General features: G+C 50.7%; 1 protein-coding gene across 6 annotated transcripts in view; it reads left to right on the top strand.

The window, feature by feature from the left end:
* Window positions 1–3,544: 3,544 nt before the first annotated feature.
* The window catches only part of MTCL1 (microtubule crosslinking factor 1), a 131,051-nt gene continuing 117,533 nt past the window's right edge, over window positions 3,545–17,062 (top strand). For 2 of the 6 annotated variants that reach the window (XM_073790532.1, XM_019920787.3), the window contains exons 1-3: window positions 3,548–4,963; window positions 14,493–14,717; window positions 15,808–15,966. In XM_073790532.1, coding sequence (XP_073646633.1) covers window positions 3,914–4,963; window positions 14,493–14,717; window positions 15,808–15,966 — 1,434 coding nt within the window. In that variant the 5' untranslated portion in view covers window positions 3,548–3,913. Of the gene's footprint in view, window positions 4,964–14,492; window positions 14,718–15,807; window positions 15,967–17,062 lie in introns of all 6 variants that reach the window. The other 4 variants (XM_033837573.2, XR_012325320.1, XM_019920786.3 and 1 more) reach the window with 4 other exon arrangements.

Raw genomic sequence — 17,062 nt, 5'->3', positions numbered from 1 at the left:
AGGAGACCCAGCCGCTCAGAAGCCACTTGAGGCACAGAGAGAGGATAAGAAATCCCCTGATCTCTTCCTTGCTGTTACCTTCCAATCTCCTGACCGCACCTCTCAGAGGCCAAACCCAATCAGCAAACCCAGGAGCCCAGCAAGCCCACCTTTGTGGGTTGTTCCCTGGCTACACAGAGCAGGGGGCAGGGTCTGAGGGCAGACAGACCCGAACAGCCACACCCACACTGGATTTTGTTGTTGTTTTCCAGAACAAAGCACTTTAAGGCTCCTTTAAATAGCAAACCCCTAATGTCTTAAGACTAAGTTGATTTAACAAGAACAAAACGTTATTTTAAAATCATCTGTGACTTTAAAAACCTATGATGCAAGTAGGTATCTGGTACACCTGTAACGCACTGACTGCTGGGAACAAAGGAAGCATTCCTGGACACCGCCTTGCCAAGGTCCAATGGAAACAATCGCCAGGCTAATCGTTCAGAGGATGAAGTTTGTTTGACTTACTAGCTGAGGGAAAGGAAGCTGGCGACAAAGAGTATGGTCACCTCGCTGATATTTTTGGAAGACTAGCTTACCGAAACATTTTTGAGCTGGTCTTTTGCATGATTAGATGCGGTGTGAGAGCTGGCAAGCTTGTGCTAAGTGTCCTGGACATAATTCTTGAGAAATGTGAGGGTGTCAGGGACGTCTGTGTCTCTGGAAGAAGGTCGAGGAGAAGGTCCTAGAGTTCCAGGGGGCTGTGCTCTGGGGACTGATGGCGGCCGCTTTCTGATTAATCACTGGGCACCAGGGAGAGTTAGAGCGCCCTCTAGGGAGAGCTGGATGGGCCTGGCGTGGGAGCAGGGCACCTGTCAGCCTTTCTGCACTGTTGTCACCACCTGTGTCCTTTTTCTCCAAATACCCCATGATAGATGGCTGTGGTCTTATTAGCTATTGCGTCAGTGATGACTTTGTCCTGCACTTTCTTTTTTTTTTTTTTTTTTTTTGCGGTACGCTGGCTTCTCACTGTTGTGGCCTCTCCCGTTGCAGAGCATAGGCTCCAGACGCGCAGGCCCAGCGGCCATGGCTCACGGGCCCAGCCGCTCCGCGGCATGCGGGATCTTCCTGGACCGGGGCACGAACCCGTGTCCCCTGCATCGGCAGGCGGACTCTCAACCACTGCACCACCAGGGAAGCCCTGTCCCGCACTTTTTGAAGGAGGTGGCTAAGTAGGGTGATTTAAGGTTAAGATCACAGACTTTGGAGTCTATGTTTTCCCTTTTTTTTTAACATTTTATTTATTTTTTATGTACATATATTTTTACTGAAGTATAGTTGATTTACCATGTTGTGTTAGTTTCAGGTATACAGCACAGTGATTCAGTTATACATATAGATATATTCTTTTTCAGATTCTTTTCCCTTATAGGTTCTATTTTTCCTTTTATCTTCAAAAATCTGTCCCCCTTTCTCTATTCCTACTACCACTGCCCTCATCTGCGCTTTTGGCCGCAGCTGCTAACTGCTCCCTGTCACCTGCCTCCTTCTCCTTGCTGCTGCGGCCAGTGGGATCCTCCTAAGTAGAGATCAGTCATGCTCAGCATCCTCCAAAGGCTCCCCCAGCCTCGAGGATAATGTCCCACCTACCTGGGTACTCACCTACTAGACCAGCCCATCCTTCCGGGGTCAGGGTCCGTGCCGACCCCAGCAACTTGTAAGCACTGCCCGCCTTTGCCTCCCAGCAAAGCCAAGTCTAGACGGCAGGCTGGCCCTTATTCCTCTGAGTATTGCCCACCATCCTGTTACTGAGTCCAAGTTTGTACTGCTCGCTGCACAACCGGCCAATAAATCCAGAGGTGAGCTGTTGGGGCAAGGAGTAGCGACTTTATTCAGAAAGCCAGCAGGCCACAATGCAGGGGACACAGGTTCGAGCCCTGAGCCGGGAAGATCCCACATGCCTCGGAGCAGCTAAGCCCATGCGCCACAACTACTGAGCCTGCGCTCTAGAGCCCTCGAGCCACAACTGTTGAATCCTGTGCGCCTAGGAACCGTGCTCTGCAACAAGAGAAGCCACCGCAATGAGAAGCCTGTGCACCGCAACGAATAGTAGCCCCTGCGTGCCGCAACTAGAGAAAGCCCACGCACAGCGACGAAGACCCAACACAGCCCCCCAAAATAAAAATAAATAAATAAATCTTAAAGATAAAAAAAGCCAGCAGGCCAGGAGATGGTGGCCTCATGTCCCAAAGAGCCATCTTCTCCAAGTTACAATTCAGGATTCTTTTATACTGAAAGGGGAAGGAGATAGAGTCGTGTTTCTGGCCAAACTTGGCGGGGAATGTGTTAATTTCTTCCTTCCTGCAGCCATTCACAGGTGGGCCTGGTCAGGAGGGTTCCTGTGAGCTTAACAAAGGTGTTTTAGCTTAAAGCTCATTCCCTGGGAGGTGGGCTTCCCAGAGATGGGCGGGTCATTATGTATAATTTAAGCTTATAGGCAACGTCCCTTTAGTGATTAATTTGTAATAGGACACGAAGGTTCTTTTCTATTACGAACCAACACCTGGGACAAAAGCTGCACTCAGTGATATAGGACTGCACTTTACAGCTTACACAGTGTTTTCTCATCCTTGCTGAGTCACGCCCCACACTCAGGTGGAGGTATTTTCTAATTATACAGAGGCTTGAAAAGGTCAGTGAGCCAGGCTAGAATCTCCTGTGGTCGAAGCGGCGCTCAAGCTCCAGGTTCTCCGAGGGGACAGCACGTAGGACTGAACACCGCACAGACTCGGGCATGAGTCCCAGCCAGCGTGCACTGGCTGCGGCACTGACTTCACCTCCCGCACCCATGTCCTCATCCTTCAAGAAGACAGAAGTAATTCGTAGTCGGGTTTGTTATGAGGATGAAATGAAACAATGCCGCTGCCCGAGTTGCTGGAGTGTCTAACAGGGCCTGGCTTGCAGCCGACACTAAATGTGAGTTCCCTTTCTGACGCCAAACTTGGCGAGATGCTTCTCCTACTCCAACAGCGGCTCCTCCTCTGAGCTCCAGAGGCCACTGGGGTGCCAACTCTTGAGCCCCGTGCGCCTCTGGACCCGATAGGTAGCTGCGTCGGGTCCCAGCACTCCTTAAAGGAAGGTGGAGACTTCGGCCCTGAGGGAGAGGACGGTGGGGCGGAACTAAGGGGCCGTGGGAGGCCGGCCTGGATGCGGGGGCCTGTGGGGCGGCGTTGTTCCGCGGAGGGGACGTCGGCGCCCCGAGAGTGCACCCCGCATTGGGGCCCAGGCACCCTCCCGGACCTCCAGGTTGCCGCCACCCCGGGGGGCAGCGCCCGCCCCCCCAGTTCACCTCTGCCCCTTCCCAGCTCCCGTACTGCCTCCCCGGCCTCCAAAAGCACGAGGGTCCCAGGGCGGAGAGGGCCGGGGGCCACAGCCGGCGCGCAGTCCGGGAGCGCAGCCCCGCCCCCATCGCGGCGCCGGCTGGCGGGAGGCGGGACATGCGCACCGGGCGGCGGGCCCGCGCTGGGAGGGGGGCGCGGGCCCGAGCGGGCGGTGCTGCGGAGAGCGGGCTGGGCGGAGAGCGAGGCGCGGGAGCGGGGAGCGCGCCGCCAGCGTCGCTGCCGCTGGACTAGGGCGGGTGTGCGAGCCCGGCGCGCCGCGCGCAGAGGATGCGAGCGGCAGGGAGCCGCCGCGCCGCCGCGCCCGGAGAACGCGAACGCGGGTGACCTCAGCCGGAGAAGAGCCGGGAGACGGAGGCCGCGAGCCCCGCGGGGATCCTCGAGGCCGGGGTGCGGGGGACGGCGGCGGCGCGGGAGTGCGAGGCGCACACCGGGCGGGGCTGGCGGACAGTGATGAGCGGGCGTGCGGGGAGGCTGCACGCCGCCGCCGCCCGGAGCATCCGCCGCCTGAGCTGCTGCTCGCGGCCCGGGCCCCGGCCATGGAGACGCTGAATGGCCCCGCGGCCGGCGGCGCCCCGGATGCGAAGCCGCAGCCGCCCGGCCAGCACCACCGCCACCACTATCTCCACCCGCTGGCCGAGCGAAGGCGGTTGCACCGCGCGCCCTCGCCCGCCAGGCCATTTCTCAAGGACCTGCACGGCCGGCCCGCGGCCCCCGGCCCGGCCGCCCCTTCCTCGGGCCGAGCCCCGGCGCCCGCCGCTCCGCGCTCGCCCAGCCTCGCGGGCAAGGCGCCGCCCTCGCCGGGGCCCCCAGCCGCGCCCGGCCGCGTCTCCCGGCGCAGCGGCGGCGCCCCCGGCGCGAAGGACAAGCCGCCGCCGGGCGCCGGGGCCAGAGCAGCGGGCGGCGCCAAGGCCGCTCCGGGCCCCAGGAAGGCGGCGCGCACGGCGCCCGCCGAGCCGCTGCCCCGGGTCGGGAAGCCGCCGCTCGGGGCCGAGCCGCTGCCCGCCGCTGCCAAGAGCCGCAAAGCCAAACGCGGCTCCGGTGTGGTCCCCGCCCGCGCCTCCGGTCCCCGGGTTCCCATCGTCCCGGTCCCCGCTGTGATCCTCGCCGTGACCCCCGCGGCCGGCTCCCCGGCCCCCGGCTCGCGCATCAGCCACACCGACAGCAGCTCCGATCTCTCCGACTGCCCCTCCGACCCCCTGTCCGACGAGCAGCGCCTGATCCCCGCCGCCAGCAGCGACGCCGAGTCCGGCACGGGCTCCAGCGACCGGGAACCCCTGCGGGGAGCCCCCACGACGAGCCCCGCGGCTCGGGGGGCGCCTACGGGCAGCCCCGAGCCCTTCCCGCTCCTCGCCGCGCCCCCCGCCGCCTGCCTCGGGGGTCGGAGCAGCCCGAGCGGGGTCCCCGCGGGGTCCCCGGGGCCCAGCGTGGCGGAGGATGCCGGGGGGTGCGCTCCGCTAGAGCGAACGGTCCCCGGGAACCCCAAGGAGCACGGCCCGGGCGAGCAGCCCCGGCTGGTACCGGCGGCGGCGGCGGAGGAGCTGCTGCGGGAGATGGAGGAGCTGCGCTCGGAGAACGACTATCTCAAGGTGCGCAGCCCACCCCGCCGCCGGTGGCCTGGAGGCGACCCCACGTCTGGGTGCGGGCTGGAACCCGCGAGCCCCGCCTCCCGGTCCCGAAAGCGCTTTCTCCTGCTGTCGTTCACTTTCCTGCCCCCCGCACACACCGGGCGCTGGGAACTGGAGCCAAAACTTCCGGAAGGAGCAGCAAGACCTGTGGGTCCAGGCTGCTTTCCACCCACTTAGCTTGTTTCTAGAAGTGTTGCTGCTTTCCGCGGATGCCTCTGCCCCTGTTGATGCTGCGTTGATTATAGAGTGTCGGCTCTGATCACTTTTTGGATGTGCAGTCGACCCCCAGACCCCTAGCCTGTGGGAGCGGGTTTTCCCCAGCCGAAGGGCTCTGGGCCGGGCTCCGTGGGAGGAGAGGGGGGTTCGGAGGGTGTGGTGGCCCAGGCTGCAGACTCGCCTGCCGCTTCTCCCAGTTACAGAAAGACGGGCGCCCTCCGTGTCTCTCCCGGGGCTCACAGAGCAGACAGAGGGCCTCGGCGTTTTCAGTGATAAACCTGCAGTTCAGGAGTCTCTTGAGTGCGGCCTGAATGGAGGGACCACTGTGTCCTGCTGGCCGGTCCTTTGTAAGCGTCCACCACCTGGGTTTTCCGTGTCAGGAGAGGCCACTTGATGCCCTTCTCACGCCGGGGCACTTTCGAGGGAATCGCAGCCTCTGCGTCCTATCTGAGCACTTGGCGGCGGGGCCCGCTCTAAGAGGCTTCTGGGTCCTGTGAGCTTTGGGGCACAAGTCTGACTCCATCTTTTCCAGGAGGAGGAGGGCTGGCGCTGCAGGAAAGAGGATTTAGGCAGTGTTGGGGGTGGGGGTAGGTCACCTGAAAGTAAGGAGGGCTGTCCTGAAAGCAATTGTTTTAATTTATTGTGATACGCAGGTTAGTAAATAGCTCCACTGGTGTAAATCTCCTGTTTCTGTTAAGACAGTTAAATATATGTTTGCTCCGAAACCACCTGTATCAGTGGGTTTTGTGATTCGCCCTGTGTTCTCAGCAAATGCTGACGGTCCCTGATGGAGGCCAAGTGTTGGCTGGTGGGACCAAGGATGTGAGCTTTTAAGGTGCTTGGTGATGAAGTGTGCAGTTCAAACTGGGATCAGAGCAGTGAACTGCTGAGTATTCCTAAACTCCGGCTGCAGAAGCTGCTCTAACTCACTGAGCCCAGTGGTTATTTTATCCTGTTCAAAGAGGCAGAAGAGGAGAGTGGTGGGGAAAGAGAGCAGATGGAGACTTGGAGTAAGACGTTTCAAATAGTGCATTTTTTTTCTTAATTCATTTATTTATTTATTTTTGGCTGCGTTGGGTCTTCGTTGCTGCGCGGGGGCTTTCTCTAGTTGTGGCGAGCGGGGGCTACTCTTCGTTGTGGTGCTTGGGCTTCTCATTGCAGTGGCTTCTCTTGTTGTGGAGCACGGGCTCTAGGCGCACGGACTCAGTAGTTGTGGTGTGCAGGCTCAGTAGTTCTGGCTCGCGGGCTCTAGAGCGCAGGCTCAGTAGTTGTGGTTCACCGGCTTAGCTGCTCCGCGGCATGTGGGATCTTCCTGGACCAGGGCACAAACCTGTGTCCCCTGCATTGGCAGGCAGATTCTTAACCATTGTGCCTCCAGGGAAGTCCCTGTCACTGACTCTTGTGTAATAGACAACAGTGAAATTCAGAGGTGTGGAAGAGAAAGAGCCACGGTATCATGTGGAACTCTGTTGTGAAATCAGCACTTTTGTAAATTTGCCCTGGAAGTAAGCTCCCTGAGGACAAGAAAGATGATCTTACTGAATTTTGTAGCCTTGGCTCTTAGCCTAATCCCTGACCCACAGCGTTTCTGATTGAATGATGTTTATCCAAATCATGACAGCTAAGTAACAGAAAATTAAGGGTTTTAAAAATTTTTTTTGAAAAGAGGTTTTCTCATTACATCTTTAATCTTAAGGTAGGCAGTCATTTCGGGGTTCATTCCTAGATGCCTGGTTATTTGCTTTATTTTTTCATGTTAGATTCTCAATGAAGGAAATAGGTGTCTGACCCTGGCACCTAATCTGATGTATTTGATATTTCAGTGAATCTCACAGAAACATAGGGTATCATTGTTATAGTTATCATAATCCCAATTTCACAGACAGGGATGCTGAGAGCTGAGAAAACTTAGTGACTTGCCCAAGGTCATCCAGCTAGTAAGCGATGCAGCTTGTATTTTCCCTGCCCCCAGACCTCTGTTCTTTCCCTGCTCCAGGCTGCAACCCTATTTCCATGAAGGCTCCTTTTCTGAGCACACGCTTGCCTTAGAGTTTATTAGCTCAAAATGTTCCCAGCGTTTAGCTTTCCTAGGGGCCCTCTTTTTAGGTGAAAGGGCCACCAAGAACACCTCTCCACTAGCCTGTGGACAAATGGTCCCATAAACCCCACTGACAATGTTTAATTTGTGGGAAATGTCAGTTGCCATTTCCTGTGGAGAAAAGGTCACAGCCGACCATTTATGATGCCTGAATCCATCTCCCAGCCTTTCCTCTGACAGGAGAGAAGCGGAGATAGAGGAGGTCTGGGGAGGCTACGAAGTCAGAAGAATGATCACCAACACATGTGTGAGTTACGTGATTGGCTATTCAAAGCTTAAATGACAGTAGTTCAATGTGGGAAAGAAAGACAACAACCCTGCTAGACTTTTCTAAAGGCCAGCGAGCCCACCCACTTGTGCAAAATGGGGCTGGGAGCATCAGTGACCTCCTGGGCAATGACGTTTGCTGTAGGCCTGCTTTGCACGTGAGGTTTAGAGTGTGTGTATTATAAGCCCAAACGTCTCTTTTTGTTGCTCTTGTCCTCACTGGTACTTCTTTTGATGGTAGATAAAAGCGAGCCCGTGACCTAATGCTTTCTTAGGGAATGCTGCACAGAACTCTCGCGATTAGAAAGGAGACTCCACCCAGAAATTTTACTTTGATATATTGTGGAGGATGGTGACCACAAGTATTACAAAGCTTTCCTGAGTCAGTTCTGTCACCATTACTGTATAAGACGGTTTCTGAGCTAGAATGACCTAAGAGTAATCCAGGCAGAAAACTAAGGCCTCAAAACTGTAGGAGGATGTGTTGCTGTTCAGGAAATTTGAGGGGAATTCTCTTGGTTTTTACCAGCCTGCTGTATTTTCTTAAAAATCAACTGTCAACAGAGAAGTACCCCCTTCTGTTGTGTGGAGCTGTACGGGGCCATCCCTGACCCTGCTTTCCTACTGTCATCACGGAGCAACGTGGTGACTAGGTGAGAAGTGCATAATTAATCCAGGTAGCTGGCTTTTTGTCTGAAGGCACAGTCAGAAAAGCACTCTTGGCCCTTGACCACTGATGAATTCACACGTGTTCCGAAGGCTTTAGGAATTAAGGTGCGAGATTGAGTTCAGTTATTGAAAGGCATTTGCTTCTTTCTCAGACCAGACTCAGGCACAGGTTAGTGATGAGGGCGTCCACGAAACCCTGCTGGAGCGTTCCTTGCCCGCCGCCCCTGCGATTTTGCTCGATTGCTCCAAGACAGTCAGACAAGCCTTAGAGCTCATTGTGAGCATATTAATTATGTTCTCTGTTCTCACAGGCTTTTCAGGAGGGTTTTAATCGCTTTGAGTTTATTGGCCTATTTTGAAAATGCTTCTCGCGTTACTGGGGATGCTCGCACGACACCATTCCCCCTGCCCTCAAATAGTGTACCCCAAAGTTCCCGTGTCCTGTGGGGCCCGCGAGGTCAGTGGGGGAAGGGCTGCTGAGTTTGCTCTGCCTTTTCAGTTACTTCAGAAGAATTATTTCTGGTTAAAACAAAAGTCAGCACTAGCTACAGAGCAGGTACTATTGGATTCTTGGAGAGGAGTGATTTCTTAGGGAGACCGCTGGTGAGGCCATTTGGGTTGAGAGGTTGCAGTGCATCAGCGCCGATCCAGCCTCACCATCCTGCGTCTCACTTGGAGTCTTTGGAGTTTCAAGGTCTGAAAGGATTTGGTTAAATCTGCCTGCGCAGAGCCCAGATGCTCAGCCGCCTGGAAAGGGTGGAGGTGGGGTGGACACGGAGGCAGGAATAAACAGTTCTGAGCTTGAAGCGCTGCAGCCCCTCCCTCCGTCCCCGGCCCCTGGCCCTCCTCCCTTCTTCTGGAAGGTTAAAGCAGACAGTATCCCTATTCTTTCCTGACCTTCTGCTTTCCACACCCACTCTTTATTCAGCCTTCAAAGCGGCAGTAATCACCTTAGGTGGCAAGATCATGTAGACCAGGGAACACAGGGCCGTCGCTGCTGGATGAACTGTGCTTGGTAAACAATGGGAGGGTCCCTGAGCCCTCTGAGTCTCAGCTGGGACTCTGCAGAGAACAGTTCCATTGTCCGGGGGGAAGCCAGGTGGATTCATTGTATATTACAACAGAGGATAAGGTCTGTAACTCCCAGAAGAGGGAATTATTGCAACAGTAGCCAGCTGTGACTGCTCTCACTGTCTAAGTTGGGTCTATTTAGGGAGGGGTGATTAAAATAGGACTAGTTATTGATTTCAGGTTGTTTAAAGGCGATTAAGATCTGATGAGATTGTCAGTATAATCAAGAGTTTTCACCGCTTCACCGTGTGGATTTGGTTTTTATATTGGTGGATAAAACTATCTGCAAAGAGGTTTTCGTTGAAATTTTAATCTTGGTTTATTCTAGTGCACACGTGGTACCTCATTATTTCTCGAATTTGATATGTGTCAGATAGATGTAAAATAACGTTTGATCGTTATCTGCAGGCAAAGGGGAGTAGTTGGGGAACTTCCCACTACATCAAGATTTCATTTTACATACAAAATTTGAAAAGTATATTTAGTTAAAACTAAATTAGCTTTTCAATGTGGTAATGATCTAACATTTGAGTATCTGACAGACCTGATGTTAATTCAATATAAAACTTGATTAAGGGCAGTTTTTTCTTAATATCTGTATTAAAAAACAACGATTTTCCACTTCTACTTACTGTGTGTAAATGTTGTCTGCCAGAAACATTATATGTTCTGCTTGACTTGGTTATTTTTAAGCATTTAAATGGCAGACATCTTTAAGGTTCTTGAATGTTTTCTAAATTAGAGCATGCTGTCAGAAAATTAATGTCATGTTAGTTTGAAAATCACTCTCATCATGACCCGAATCTGAATAATCAGTTTTGGCTTCTCAAATGTCTGCTGCCAGCTTACGTGGTTCATAATTCGCTTTTCTTAGAACTTCTTTTCATTGAACCTGAAAATTGCTTTTTTCAAGGCTCTATGAAAAGAGCTGAAACCCTGGCCTCGTCCCATCTCTGCTACAGGCTAGTGTTGGGAAGCATTTAAACTTTTAGAATTTCAGTGTCCTCATTTTAAAAACGGGGGTATGGATACCTTTTCTGCATATTATAATGCTTTCGTGAGGACCAAGTGTGAAAATAAGTATACCTGCACATTGACAATGTCAAGGTCTAAATGTTAGCTTGTTTTTATTATTTTACACCGACGATGGACTTTTAAAAATATGATTTAAAGCTTATTGTTTCGTTTGTCCTGGTTGTTGCAGATAATTTCTAGCACTTACCGGGAAGAGCCTGTGTATGGAACCAGACAGCCTGGGTTTGTAGCTGGGCTTCCATTTATGAGCTGAGAGGGTTTGGATGTGTTTACCGGCTTGGGTTTTGCCTCCTTGTCTGTCAAATGGGGGTCGTGTGTCCCTGGCAGGGTTATTTTAGGCTTAGTAACGAAGGTAAAGTGCTTAATAAAGGATGCCTTTTGTTCTACAAATTTAGATAAAATGAGGTACAAAAGCAATGATTCAAATACATGCAAGTATGGTCTCCTCCTAATTTTCTTTTCAATGCATCTAATGTTAGTGATTATTTATGCCAAAAAATTTTTAGCTGTTTACATGTGGCCTCCTCGGTGATCTGGAGGTGTGGGTTCGTCTAGCCCCGGAACAGACCTTTTCAGCCTGCAGCGGGGGTGTAGGCGTCCGTAGAACGTAGCCAGCGTTTAACATTGGGCCGAAGAGGGCCTCCCCCAACCCCGTGCCACCCCCATTACGAAGTCTGAAAACCAGAGAACATTTTTTACCTGCAAGTCGTATCATGTCTTTTTATGGTTATGTCACATTTTAAAACTCGTGTTTGAATAATAGATCGTTTCAGGCATTAATGATAAGCTTTCTAGAAGGAAAAGCAATCGTAAACAGTTCCTTCCATAAATGGAACGCCCAACACCACTGGATATTTGTGTACATACATATAGTGATTATTGCCTGTATTGAACTATTTTTTATTACCCAGTGTAACAATTAACTTTTAACTGTATTCAGACGTGTGTAGAGATGAGGCTTTTTCTCAAAGATCAGATTCACAGATGGGATCTGAGTGAAGCTTGACCTTGATTTTGAAGATTCAGGACTAGCTCTACTCTTTTTTTTTTTTTTTTTTGCGGTACGCGGGCCTCTCACTGTTGTGGCCTCTCCCATTGCGGAGCACAGGCTCAGCGGCCATGGCTCACGGGCCCAGCCGCTCCGCGGCATGTGGGATCTTCCCGGACTGGGGCACGAACCCGTGTCCCCTGCATCGGCAGGTGGACTCTCAACCGCTGCGCCATCAGGGAAGCCCTAACTCTCTACTCTTTATGGGAGGATGGCATGCACAGGCCTGTTCTGAAGCTTGCAGCTGGTAGTTGGTCTCCTCCAGCGTGGGCTGGGTCAAGGGCACAGCTTCCATGGCTCAGTGCAGTGATCGGGCATCAGGAACAACCTCTTTGCTGCAGTTTGAAAGGACCTTCCTGAAATAGGTGGGTTCTCCAGGCACCTGAAGAGCCCAGCCTGTCCATTCTCTTCATGGATGTTCCAGTGACCGGCCTCTGTGCTCGGCCCAGTAACTCCCGGTGCCAACAAATTTTCCTACCAGGAACAAGATTGACAGGAAGAGATCTCCACGAAGAAAAAAACAGCAATGAAACTTGCTTTTACATCGTAACATTTTCAACGTTAAGATTTAACTTTCTTAAGACACATGAGAAGATCTTATATTTTTAATGAGGCTGTCATCACTGGTACAGAAATTCTGTAAGAACACGTAGCGGATGAGAACAAAAACGTTTTTATTCATTTGACTACGAGAAATGTTGGTAAAGCTTTCCCCTTTGACATCCGTTCTCCTTGGTGGTCCGTTGAAACAGGCTCCACTTGGAGTCATGGTCAGCTGAGTAGGTAATGCTCTTTGGTCAGGTGGTGTGGACAGAGTGGGAGAACCTACAGACTGGGGCTTGGAATGAGGTGCCGCGTCTGTGCCCTTTCCCGTATAGGTGATGGCTGCACACAGGTGGGGTTGGCTGGACAATTGTTTTCACCCCGTTGGCGCTAGTCTGTATTTTTCCACAAAGTTTCCCAATTCGTTTGTTACACTTCTTGGACCTAATCTTACCCAGGGTAGGATACTCTTCTAGGAGATTCCTTTGTAGTCAGTTTCTTGTCTACCTGAGGCTCTGGTGTTGGGAAACTCTTGTTCTTTATTGTAAATCCCTGGGTTTAAGAATAAATGCAGGATTAGCAAGGGTGGTCAGACTCCAGGAACAGACTGACTAGGGTGAGAGCTGACAAGTTAGGGTGTCCACGTTTGGGAGAGTGTTTCCCTTGAGCCTCAGTATTAATTGAGCAAAACAAACGGGAATGGGGAATTCTGTGGCGGTCCAGTGGTTAGGACTCCTAACGTTCACTGCCGAGGGACCGGAGAACTAAGATCCCACAAGCTGCGTGGTGTGGCAAAAAGAAAAAAAAAAAACGATGAACAAGTGTACCCTAATCTGGAGGCATTTATGCCATCAATTATCAAACTAATCAAGACAGTTCTAGAATGCTTTTCTTAATCTCCCGCCTTCCAAATTGCTCCTTGTTGAAGTCTTTATAATAGAATTTATATCTCATCACATGCTGCAGCTGTGTCTATGGGTTTGGGAAGAATTTTCCAGGACCAGACTGCAAGACTGGAACAAAGCCATGTGCGGGGATGTCTGGTTTGGGTCCTGTTTAGGGTTTAGTCTTTCTGGGTGTTGACCGAGGTTCATGGGTAGTCATTCCACAAATATTTATTGAGGGCCTGCCGTGTGGCTCACGCTGCCCTGGACACTGGGAGACACCAGGTGTCTGCCCTCCTGGCGCTTACCTTCCTGGGTGGGCGACAGATGATGAACAGGAAGAAACGCAGATAACATGAGGCGGCGGGGAGGGGCAGGGCCTGGACTAGAGACTGGGGGGGTGGGGGATGGCAGGGGGTGGCATTGTGTGCCTTCCAAGTTGTGTGACAGTGTGACTGTGAGCTCCGCAAAGAGCTGGGGAGGAAGGGGAGGCCATAACAGGTGAAAGGACTCCAGCTGCCTGGACCCTGTGGAAGCAACAGGGTGTCAGGGAATGAGGGGTTAGCATGCAGGTGCTGGGGAGGACCTGGAAGAACTTTCTCTGTGATGCGGAGCCCCCTGGAGGGCATGAGTAGGGGGAGGAGGTCTGAGTTACTTATGAAAAGGGTAGATCTGGGTGGAGCCTGAGCTATAGAGGGGAAGCGGGGCACCCAGGTGACAGATGGGCTTACCTGTGTAAGTCTTACCTGTGGCCCTCTTGAGAGGGATAGAGGCGGGAGAGCCGCAGGTATTTGGACTTTGAGCTGACAGCACTGCATTGGCTGTGGCCTGGCATGCGGCGGGGAGGGAGCCAGGAATAACTCCTGGGTTTCTCCTGTACCCGCGTGTCTTCATGTTGACACCAGAGTGGAGTGGAGATGGGAAATGCAGGGCAGACGAATGGGAAAGAAACAGCGCACGAGGTTTTATCTTTATTTTTTTTAACATCTTTATTGGAGTATAATTGCTTTAGAATGGTGTGTTAGTGTCTGCTGTATAACAAAGTGAATCAGCTATACATATACATATATCCCCATATCTCCTCCCTCTTGCCTCTCCCTCCCACCCTCCCTATCCCACCCCTCTAGGTGGTCACAAAGCACTGAGCTGATCTCCCGGTTTTATCTTTAGAATCATGAGTCAAGACAGAATTTTAGGGACATTTGCGGGTATAATTCCCGGACAATTCAGTTATGACCGCACTAAAGTCTGTGTTCTTTGCAGGCAGTGTCTGTCTTACTGCCTAGATTGTGTCTTAGAGACGCGGGTTTAGGTCAGCGTTTGGTTGGAATCTAAAGGTTTAATTATCTGCAGAGGTGACTTCGTTTATGGTGATGATTATGTAAGGAAAGATTGGGAGCAGGATAAATGCTGAGAGCCTGCAATGCATAATCCTTGCTCGTTTTTGGCTTCTGGATCTATAAGATCGGAACAGACGTCTGGTGATAATTGTCTTGCATGAGAATTTCCAGAGTCCCTGTGTCGTATCACACAGTTGTGGCCAGAGGCCGACAGGTAACTGTGCAGAAGGTTCACAGTATTGCAAAGCAGGGGTGGATGGACGACTCCATCCTTTCTGATGGACCTGGCTTCTCAGTCTCCTCTGTCTGGCTTGTGTAGGATGAGTTGGATGAACTCCGTGCTGAAATGGAAGAGATGAGAGACAGTTATTTAGAGGAAGATGTTTACCAGCTGCAGGAGCTTCGGCGGGAACTGGACCGCGCCAATAAAAACTGCCGAATCCTGCAGTACCGCCTCAGGAAGGCTGAGCAGAAGAGCCTGAAGGTGGCAGAGACCGGGCAGGTGGATGGCGAGCTCATCCGAAGTCTGGAGCAGGACTTAAAGGTGAGTGAGCGGGGGCTTCCCTGGTGGCGCAGTGGTTGAGCGTCCGCCTGCCGATGCAGGGGACACGGATTCGTGCCCCGGTCCAGGAAGATCCCATATGCTGCGGAGCGGCTGGGCCCGTGAGCCATGGCCGCTGAGCCTGAGCGTGCGGGAAAAAAAAGTTGGTCATAGCCACTTAAATTTTTTTTTTTTTTTGGTTATTTAAGTTTCTAGGATGCAGAAAACCTGAAAGTACCATAACCCAAGTAAGACTTGTAGTGGTGATTTAACTGAAAGAGAAATAGGAACATAACTAATTGTCTAAAGTGTCTTTGAGAATCGTTGGTGGAAGTGGGAATGAGGTGAAGAAATCCCAGACTTTATTCCATTTGTCCTCTCCACCATGGCTTCTCTCCTGCCCCAATTATCAAATCATTTATCTAGAGATGAATTATGTATAATATCCTCCTTATTAAACGAGTCCTTAGGAAATCTCATTTAGCCTTTCATTATAATAACAGAAAGAATCTTTGTAACTATCAGATTTATAAACCACTAACAAAATGTCATTCAGTGTGATAAAAAGGTGATTTATATTTCTCTCACAAAAATCTCCTTCCTTATTTCCTTTTATAAAGTAAAAATGTTTAACTGCCTTTAGCATTCAAATATTTTACCAGAGTAGACAATTTAAAACTTGACTACATGAAACATCTACTGCATATAGAATTACTTCATTTGTTTTTTTAAAGCAGGTAGGTTTTGTATTATTTTGGGGAACAGAAATGTTTATTTTTTTGATGATGATGGTGATGATTTTTAACTTGTCATTTAAAGCATGTGCTCCTGGGATATTGATATTCTAGAAGGAGCAGGGCCTTGCAAAGTGGCTTTTAATCCAGATGAATGTCATATTTTCCCTTAATGTGGATTTCATGTTTCAAACTAATACCTTCCTCCTTTAAAACTAGGCTTGTTAATATTGCCAGGGTCTTTGCTCTTTGGTGTAATATAATATTCCTTAATGATTCTGCCTCTGAAGTTGTTTGGAGGTACCCTTAACACACAGAAAGCTTCCCATCCTGATGACAGTCTCTGTGGGTTGATGCAGGTGGCCAAAGATGTGTCGGTCAGGTTGCACCATGAACTTGAAACTGTGGAGGAAAAGAGAGCTAAAGCTGAAGATGAGAATGAAACTCTACGACAGCAGATGATTGAAGTGGAAATATCCAAACAGGCCCTCCAAAATGAGCTGGAGAGACTGAAGGAGGTAAATCAGACATGGATGGGGGTTTGCCCCTTGGGTTGAATTGTGAGGGACTTGGGACTCCAAGTGTCCTATTCTTTCTTACCATGGTCTAAGGCGGGTCGGCCAGCAACGGTTTGTATGGCCTGGGAACTAAGAATGGTTTTTACATTTTTCATAGCATTGTTGGGGGGAAAAAATACTGCACAGAAACCTAAAAAAGCAAAGATGATGATGTGACGGAGGCTGTCTTGCTTGCAAAGCCTGAAATATTTGCTCTCTGGCCCTTTCCGGAAAAGGCTTGTTGAACCCTGCTCTAAAGCTATTTTTTATAATTTCCATTCCGATGAGCTGGCCGTTAATTCCCTTTATGGGTCCAAGCGAGGTATATTATTACTAGAATACAAAATAAGGTGGTAGCATTTTTCTCGAGAGCCTTCTCTTCCAGTGAGCTGGAAAATATGTTACGCTTGTTCATTACCCTGTGTCAGCAGATGATGGGTGTGTGCTACCTGTGTCTGTTATTCAGCCGATATGATTTATTTATTTATTTAACATCTTTATTGGAGTATAAGTGCTTTACAATGTGTTAGTTTCTGCTTTATAACAAAGTAAATCAGCTATACATATACATATATCCCCATATCTCCTCCCTCTTGCGTCTCCCTTCCACCCTCCCTATTCCACCCCTTTAGGTGGTCACAAAGCCCCGAGCTGATCTCCCTGTGCTATGAGGCTGCTGCCCACTAGCTATCTGTTTTACGTTTGGTAGTGTATATATGTCCATGCCACTCTCTCGCTTTGTCACAGCTTACCCTTCCCCCTCCCCATATCCTCAAGTCCATTCTCTAGTAGGTCTGTGTCTTTATTCCCGTCTTACCCCTAGGTTCTTCATGACATTTTTTTTCTTAGATTCCATTTATGTGTTAGCATACGGTATTTGTTTTTCTCTTTTTGACTGACTTCACTCTGTATGACAGACTCTAGGTCCATCCACCTCACTACAAATAACTCAATTTCGTTTCTTTTTATGGCTGAGTAATATCCCATTGTATATATGTGCCACATCTTCTTTATCCATTCATCTGTCGATGGACACTTAGGTTGCTTCCATGTCCTG

This window comes from Tursiops truncatus, chromosome 13, assembly GCF_011762595.2.
Source record: "Tursiops truncatus isolate mTurTru1 chromosome 13, mTurTru1.mat.Y, whole genome shotgun sequence".
NCBI lineage: Eukaryota > Metazoa > Chordata > Mammalia > Artiodactyla > Delphinidae > Tursiops > Tursiops truncatus.
This window is presented reverse-complemented; position numbering and strand designations above follow the sequence as displayed.